This window comes from Galeopterus variegatus, unplaced genomic scaffold (genome assembly GCF_000696425.1).
Source record: "Galeopterus variegatus unplaced genomic scaffold, G_variegatus-3.0.2 Scaffold1344, whole genome shotgun sequence".
NCBI classification, from domain to species: Eukaryota; Metazoa; Chordata; class Mammalia; order Dermoptera; family Cynocephalidae; genus Galeopterus; species Galeopterus variegatus.
Window position 1 is genome coordinate 380,023 of NW_007727455.1, and position 8,395 is coordinate 388,417.

The 8,395-nt window shown below is 48.4% G+C and overlaps 1 protein-coding gene across 1 annotated transcript in view; it reads left to right on the forward strand.

Moving 5' to 3' along the window:
- LOC103593427 (leukotriene-B(4) omega-hydroxylase 1-like) overlaps positions 1-8,395 on the forward strand; it is a 24,900-nt gene that overhangs the window by 6,954 nt on the left and 9,551 nt on the right. Inside the window, exons 3-8 of the mRNA XM_008576400.1 lie at positions 1,059-1,112; positions 1,208-1,335; positions 3,744-3,865; positions 4,646-4,922; positions 7,210-7,276; positions 7,478-7,607. Coding sequence (XP_008574622.1) covers positions 1,059-1,112; positions 1,208-1,335; positions 3,744-3,865; positions 4,646-4,922; positions 7,210-7,276; positions 7,478-7,607 — 778 coding nt within the window. The remainder of the gene's footprint in view (positions 1-1,058; positions 1,113-1,207; positions 1,336-3,743; positions 3,866-4,645; positions 4,923-7,209; positions 7,277-7,477; positions 7,608-8,395) is intronic.

The window sequence follows — 8,395 nt, forward strand, 5'->3', positions numbered from 1 at the left end:
ACTGCAGAGGTCCAGCTGTTTGGGTGACCCAAGTGCAGACAGGGGGCTGTGACACAGATGCACTGTCTCTGCCTCACCTGGTTTTCCACCTGTCTGACCTCTGCTCATGTTTGTCAATGTCTGAGTAGGTCTCTGTGACATCTGCTGTGTGGCCAAGTCTGCTGTATGGATACATTTCATTACATTTGTACTTATTCCTGGGTCCTGGTGATGCCTAATATATGTTATATCTGGTGGCACCTGGTTTACACCTGGGATCATGTGAAGATGGTCATATGTTAGGCTCAGTGGTGGCCAAGGACATCTGAGGCACGTAGGGGTCTCTGTGATTCTTTTGTTAGACACTGTTTGAGATTGTCTTTTTCTCCTGCTTCTCTTGTGTGGGCCATGATTGGGTCTTGTCTGAAGTCTGGGACCCAGGGTCCCTTTGTGAATTGTCTAAGACATTATTTGAGTGTTGTCTGAGGCAGGACGTAAGGTATTTCAGGTCGCACCTCTGCCATGTCTGGGACATTAATAAGATCATGTTTAAATCCTGTCTGGGGCCCATCTCTGGGGCACACCGAGGTCATGTCAGACCATCTCCAGTCCATGTCAGAGCATGCTGTGACATGTCAAGACTTGTCATGCATGTCGTGGCCATGACAAAACATGTTAACACATGTCAGGACCCTGTCATATGTACTAGGTCTTTGTCAAGAGATGTCGGAGAGTTCTGGGACAGACAGGCTGTCCTAGGTTCCTACAAAAATGTTTTGTGGAATGTGTGCTGTGATGGGGTTTTGGAGAACATATTTGACAATGTAGGAGCCATGTCAAGTCGTGCTGGGGTGTGTCGTGACTTGTTAGGATGTTCCTGTGCTCTGCTCTGCTGATGCAGCCTAGTCCAGCCTCTCCTCTCATCTCCCGCCTCCCTGCTTGTTCTGTCCTTGGCCTGCTCCCTGCTATGCTGGGCTTGGAGGGGGAAGTGTAGACCCCTGGCTGGGAGCCTCCACCCAACACCCAAAGTCCCTCCTCTCCTGCTGTCTATGGCCCCTGATGGTCCTTGTTCCTGTCAGCTGCTGTTGCACCCAAGGATATGACTGCCTACGGCTTCCTGAAACCCTGGCTCGGTGAGTAACTTCAGGTGAAGGGGTTGGTTGGGGACAACTTTGGGGGACCAGGGGAAGATGATGCCTTTGCCCACTGCCCATGGCTGCCCCACTAGGGGATGGGCTGCTGCTGAGTGCTGGTAACAAGTGGAGCCGCCACCGCCGCCTGCTGACACCCGCCTTCCACTTTGACATCCTGAAGCCCTATGTGAAGATTTTCAACCACAGCGTGGACATCATGCACGTGAGTCGCGTGAACCCAGGGTCCCAGCTGGATCCTTGGGAAGGGGGAGGGGCCTCAGATGGATCAGTCTGGAATTTGGCTCTGCTGGAGGGCTTTGGGGTCATTGCTCTTCCTCTCCAAGCCTTGGTTTCCTCAACTGTAAAATGGGGATGATAATCCCTCCTTAAATGTGGNTTGGTTTCCTCAACTATAAAATGGGGATGATAATCCCCAACTTAAATGTGGTCAAGATAATGAAATGAAGTCACATCCCGGGCACATAGTAGGTGCTCAGAAGGTGGTCATTTCTTTATTTCTCTCACAGACTCTGTAAACTCAAGAGAGTAATGATGAAGATTGCATAGGAACTATTGCAAGTAAACAGTCACTTCAAAACTCACTGGTTTAAAGCAATAAGGGTTTATGATCGTTAACATGTCCCTGGGGTCAGTGGCTGGTTCTTCTGGGTGTGGATGGGGTCACTCATGGTGTATGATCAGCTGTGGGTCAGGTGGGCAGCTTTGCTGATCCTGGCTCAGGTCTCTCACATGTTTGGGGCTTGGCCAGCTTCAGGCTGATCTGGGATGGCCTCAGCTGGGACCACTGGACTTTCCTCCCTATGATTCTCTTTTTCCAGAAGGCATCTGGGCTTGTTCACATGGTGGAGACAGGGTCCCAGGGAGTGAGGGGAGGCTAAGGTTTATTAGAGTTTTTACCTCATTATTCTCATCACATTGTGTTGGCCAAAGAGAGTCAACAGTCCAGATCCAAATGAAAAGGGGATAAGATAGGCTGCATAAGAGCTACAACAGAACACCTGAGACCGGGTAATTTGTAAAGAACAGACGTTTATTTGGCTCATGATTCTGGGACAGCTGCATCTGGCACTAGCCTCAGGCTGCTTCTACCCGTGAGGGAAAGCAGCAGGCAGCTGGCAGGTACAAGGAGATCACAGGATGAGGGTCAGCGAGAGAGAGAGAGGAGGTGGCAGGGTCCTATAAACAACTAGCTCTCCCAGGAACTAATAGAGATGAGGGAAAGCATCAGGCAGCTGGCAGGTACAAGGAGATCACAGGATGAGGGTCAGCGAGAGAGAGAGAGAGAGAGAGGAGGTGGCAGGGTCCTATAAACAACTAGCTCTCCCAGGAACTAATAGAGTGGGAATTCACTCACTACCCCCCACCTCAGGGCTTAATCTGTTTATGAGGGATTTGCTCCCCATGACCCAAATGGCTCCCTGTACTGCCACATTGGGGATCAGATTTCCACATGAGCTTTGGGGGGAAAGCATATCCAAACTGTAGAGAAGATGCTGAAAAAAAATCATATTACAAAGAGTGTGGATATAAAGAGAAGTGAAAAATTGTGCACCAGGGTTTTGTGAGGTGCCTAGGATTTTTTCTTACTTGCAAGGTGATAAGTTAGCTTGTTAGTATTTCATGGATCCTGCCAGAAGACGCAAGACTCCAGGGTCAGAGACAAAGTGCAGTTTGTTACTCTTTGCACAAGAAGTATCCTGTACTTCTAGTTTGTTTGCATCCTTTCTCCAAGCCACCGACATCCCGTGGGAATGACACAGGTGGGCTTCAGGAGATGTCTGCTCATATAGTAAGTATATTGCACTTTTGCAATATACTTACAATATTAAGGTTGGGGAATCTGCTTTTATAGCAAGCAGAAGCCATCCTGATATTTGATCAGAGGAGGCATTACCTTATCCATCAAGGTTGCTCTCTGCAAACACAACTCTGAGAAATGGCCCAGGTCAAGATCATCAGGGCCTTGCATTCATGACATTCCCAGCAAGGATGCTCAGGGCCCATGGAGGACTACATCTCCCAACATAGGGATATTTTTGAAATTAATTTATAACAATGAAAATAAGTAAAGATAACATTTATGAACACTCACCATATGCCAGCAACAATGCCATATGCCAATTCCATGATATATGTTGTCTAATTTAATTTTTGCAACACTGTGAGATAGAGGTTATTATTGCCCCATTATAGATGACGAAGCAGAGGGCCAGAGAGATTAGGGAGCTTGCCCAAGTTCACACAGCTAGTGAGTGAGCTAGCAGTGGTGGAGCAGGGATTCTCACCTGGTTTATCTTATACCAAAGTAGGTTGAGTTTAACTGTTATTGAAGATTTCACAGGTGTGATCTAAGGCAGGACAATGAGTTGACCACACAGAGCAGAGGAGGCAGAGCTGGGACTTGAACTCAGGTGTCCTGGCTCCAGCCTTGGGTCTTCATCTCCCAACAGTACAGCTTCTACTTCCACCAACCTGGTCCTCCCTGCGCATGAATGCCTGAGGCAGAAGACCTGGAGGCTGGTTCCGGGAGAGTCCATCCTGGTAGCTGGGATTGGGAAGAAGATCAGAGAGTCAGGACCTAGCCCTAGCTCTGTTCCCTTCTCTGTCCAGGCCAAGTGGCAGCGCCTGACCTCAGAGGGCATCACCCGTCTGGACATGTTTGAGCACATCAGCCTCATGACCTTGGACAGTCTGCAGAAATGTGTCTTCAGCTTTGACAGCAACTGTCAAGAGTGAGTCCTTGCCCAGGGCCTGAGAACATGGGCCATGGACCTATGGGAGTGGGTGGGGGAGGGAAACTGACCAAGGCAACCAGAAGAGCCTTCCTGGAGGAGATATGTCATGGCTATGCTTTATAGGACAGGGAAAAGAAAAAAGCATGGTCTTTCCAGGTACGTAGAAATGTTTGAGTTAAGGCAAGGAAGCTAAGATGAACACAGCATGTGCAAGAAACAGTAGAAATAAGGTGTAGAGGCAGCCTTGATCTAGGCCTTAAGGACATTGAAAAACCAGGCAAAGGGTATAAACTTTATACTCCCGGTGAGCCATGGAAGGTGTTTGGGCTTATGATGGGCATGGTCAGAGCTGCTCTGTGTGGAGGACTGACTGTCATGTAGACACTAGATGTGGTCTGCACTGGACACAAGGAGGTTATGGAGGGGGATGGGCCACGGACCAGTTGGAAGAGGATGAGGTCTGAGCTGTGAGGACAGTTTAAGGAAGGAGAAGGTGCAGGATAGGATCTGGGTAGGAGAGAGAGAAAAGGAGCATCATGTTCTTGCTATACTCTGGGTGCCTGGGTCACAGCAGCAGCTCACAGAGATGGGATGTGGGTAGAGAAGTGAGTTTAGGGAGTCAAATCTTATGGCCCATCCTTGCCATGTATTTGTGGGGCATGTGTTTCTGGATACTCAGTTTCCTGATGTGAAGTGGTTCCTCGCTGCTGGTGAAAGGTGCTCCTTGGGCTTCTGCTGTGTTAAGTTGTTGCCTTGCTTTATGTCCTCATCCCACAGGAAGTCCAGCGAGTATATTGCTGCCATCTTAGAGCTGAGTGCCCTAGTTTCAAAAAGGATCCAGCAGCCCCTCCTGCACGTGGACCTCCTGTACTGTCTCACCTCTGACGCCCAGCGCTTCTTCAAGGCCTGCCGCCTGGTGCATGACTTCACAGATACTGTCATCCGGGAGCGGCGCTGTGCCCTCTCTGATCGGGGTGTGGATGACTTCCTGGAGGCCAAGGGCAAGGCCAAGGCTAAGACACTGGACTTCATCGATGTGCTCCTGCTGAGCAAGGTGGGCTGCTCTGGGATCTGAATTGAAGAGATAGAATGGACCCTGATGTCAAATGTCAGATCAAAGAACTTGAACCTGATTCAGAGAGAACTGGGGAGTCATCAAAATTATTGGAGGATGGGAGGGGATAGGTCAAGATAGGTTTTAGAGATAACACTGCAGAATGTAGCCAGCAGGGAACTTCTAAGTTTGAAATTGTGATGAGCCTGAGATTTTACTCCCTTTACAAGTAAATGAATTAGCTCGCCACTGTATCTATGTCCATGTTTATGTCTGTGCATATGTCTGTGTCTATGTCTTATCTCTATTTTTGTCTATGTATGTGTATGTCTATGCCTTTGTCTGTAATTTGCCTGTGTCTGTCTATGTCTACGTCTTGCGTATGTCTATGTCTATTTCTTTGTCTATAACTATGTTTGTGTCTTTGTCCATGTCTATTTCTTTGTCTATGTNCTGTGAGGACAGTTTAAGGAAGGAGAAGGTGCAGGATAGGATCTGGGTAGGAGAGAGAGAAGAGGAGCATCATGTTCTTGCTATACTCTGGGTGCCTGGGTCACAGTGGCAGCTCACAGAGATGGGAGGGGGGTAGAGAAGTGAGTTTAGGGAGTCAAATCTTATGGCCCATCCTTGCCATGTATTTGTGGGGCATGTGTTTCTGGATACTCAGTTTCATGATGTGAAGTGGTTCCTCGCTGCTGGTGAAAGGTGCTCCTTGGGCTTCTGCTGTGTTAAGTTGTTGCCTTGCTTTATGTCCTTATCCCACAGGAAGTCCAGCGAGTATATTGCTGCCATCTTAGAGCTGAGTGCCCTAGTTTCAAAAAGGATCCAGCAGCCCCTCCTGCACGTGGACCTCCTGTACTGTCTCACCTCTGACGCCCAGCGCTTCTTCAAGGCCTGCCGCCTGGTGCATGACTTCACAGATACTGTCATCCGGGAGCGGCGCTGTGCCCTCTCTGATCGGGGTGTGGATGACTTCCTGGAGGCCAAGGGCAAGGCCAAGGCTAAGACACTGGACTTCATCGATGTGCTCCTGCTGAGCAAGGTGGGCTGCTCTGGGATCTGAATTGAAGAGATAGAATGGACCCTGATGTCAAATGTCAGATCAAAGAACTTGAACCTGATTCAGAGAGAACTGGGGAGTCATCAAAATTATTGGAGGATGGGAGGGGATAGGTCAAGATAGGTTTTAGAGATAACACTGCAGAATGTAGCCAGCAGGGAACTTCTAAGTTTGAAATTGTGATGAGCCTGAGATTTTACTCCCTTTACAAGTAAATGAATTAGCTCGCCACTGTATCTATGTCTATGTTTATGTCTGTGCATATGTCTGTGTCTATGTCTTATCTCTATTTTTGTCTATGTATGTGTATGTCTATGCCTTTGTCTGTAATTTGCCTGTGTCTGTCTATGTCTACGTCTTGCGTATGTCTATGTCTATTTCTTTGTCTATAACTATGTTTGTGTCTTTGTCCATGTCTATTTCTTTGTCTATGTCTTTGTCTATGACTATGTTGCTCTTTGTCTACATTTATGTTTCTGTCTATATTTATGCTGACAGATACACCACACCCCTGCATCAGCTTGTTTATTAATTCACAACGATAGCAGCAGGCAGAGTAGCCTTGTGGCACTACCTCTTCACTTCCAAATTCCTTTGAGGGCTGGCCGTGTGATGTTTTTACCTATATGTGAAGCAGAGTTTGCTCTGTAAGAGATAGCCCTGACATTGTGAACCTGGGCCTCATATGTTCCTTGTTCCTTCCAAGGAGACAGAGAGAGAGAGGGAGAGGAGAGGAGAGAAGAAGAGAGAGAGAGAACACACTTTGTTCTGGAATATAAACAAATGCTCTCCAATGAGATGGTAGAGTCTATACCTTTAAAACCCAAATGCCTCCAGGGGAGATAAGAAAAAATTCCACTTATCACCCTAAAATGGGAGCAAATATTCTTGGAGCAATATTTAATCTCTAATTTTTAAGGCAAATTGTGTTTAATTATCTTGTAACCCTGGTTGCCAGTAGCTTTTTTTCAGAAAGTCTTAACTCTGCAAAAGCAAGAAAATATTCAGGGATCATTGATTCCTTCCACCAGGGACAAAACAGTACTCAAGGAAGCCAGGGAGGAAGTCTGTGGGGTGGGGGCTCTGGAGATGGTGACCAAGAGAGACCTAGGGGTATGGGGCAGTCTTGGGTTTCTGGAAGGATGCTGGGTCTTCAGAAATTGTCTCAGGTTAGACTCAGAATCCCACAGAGCTGGTGTGATTTGGGGGATGTTGTCTTTTCTGCAGGATGAAGATGGGAAGGAGTTGTCAGATGAGGACATAAGAGCGGAGGCTGACACCTTCATGTTTGAGGGTGAGGGTCCCAGTGTGGGACTACAGTGGGGCTAGGAGTCTCTCCATTCCAGGGATTTGGTGGGTGGACCCTGGATGACTCCACTCTGCCTTTCCTTCCTGTCCTCCCCCATCCTCCCTGAGGGTCTCAATGTGAGGGCGCTGTCCACCGCTCTGGTCTTGAAGCAACACAGAGACCCAAGCCTGCCTGGCTACCCCTCAGGTCATGACACCACGGCCAGTGGTATCTCCTGGATGCTGTACAACCTCGCGAGGCACCCGGAATACCAGGAGCGCTGCCGGCAGGAGGTGCGAGAGCTCCTGAGGGACCGCGAGCCTAAAGAGATTGAATGGTGAGTTCAGGTCCTCGTGGCCTTTCCCCATGCCCCTCTTGTGGGCTCTGCTCCCAAGTGGGGAAAGGAAAAGATGGTCTTGTTGATTCTGCCATTATGACTTGGTGGAAATAGGAGTCAAACCCGAAGGCAGGGCTTCTTACCCAGGTTGGGCAGCAGGGGAAAGGTTGCGGGTATGGAACAGAAAAACATAGAGAGTTAATGTCAATGAGGGAATGCAGATGATGCCATTTAGCACATGTTTAGTAAATGAACTTCCCCTCCAGTCTCTTCCTTTTCTCCCTGAGAGCAGTTTTCTGAAGATCTTTACTCCATGAACATTTACTACTCTCTTGTATCCTAATTCATACCATACTGTCTCATGAAAGGGATTCACAGGGGACAACTGGGGGTAGAAGTCATTGGTCTCTTGTCTAGAAAACCTGCATCATTCATCCCTCCAGTCTTCATCCAGCAAACACTTCCACACTGCCTTTCCATGTCCAGTTTTGTGTCCAGTCCTTTTCTGTGATCTGGAAATCTAGCATGGATCCAGCCCAGGGATATACCTTCCAGGGGCTCCCAGCCTGGTGGAAGAACAGTCCCAGCTCAGGACACTCCCAGTCCACATGGGCGTGGATGGAGTTGAGAGTAAGAGAAGCAAGCCTGGGGGTAAAGAAAGTGTCTCAGCTGAGGTCCTGAATGATGATCTGTAGAAATTTGGGTGCATTTGGGCAGCGGTGCTCTAGGTCACGAAGACAGTCTGGGTGAAGGGGGGCGGGGGGGGAGAGAGAGAGAGAGAGAGAGAG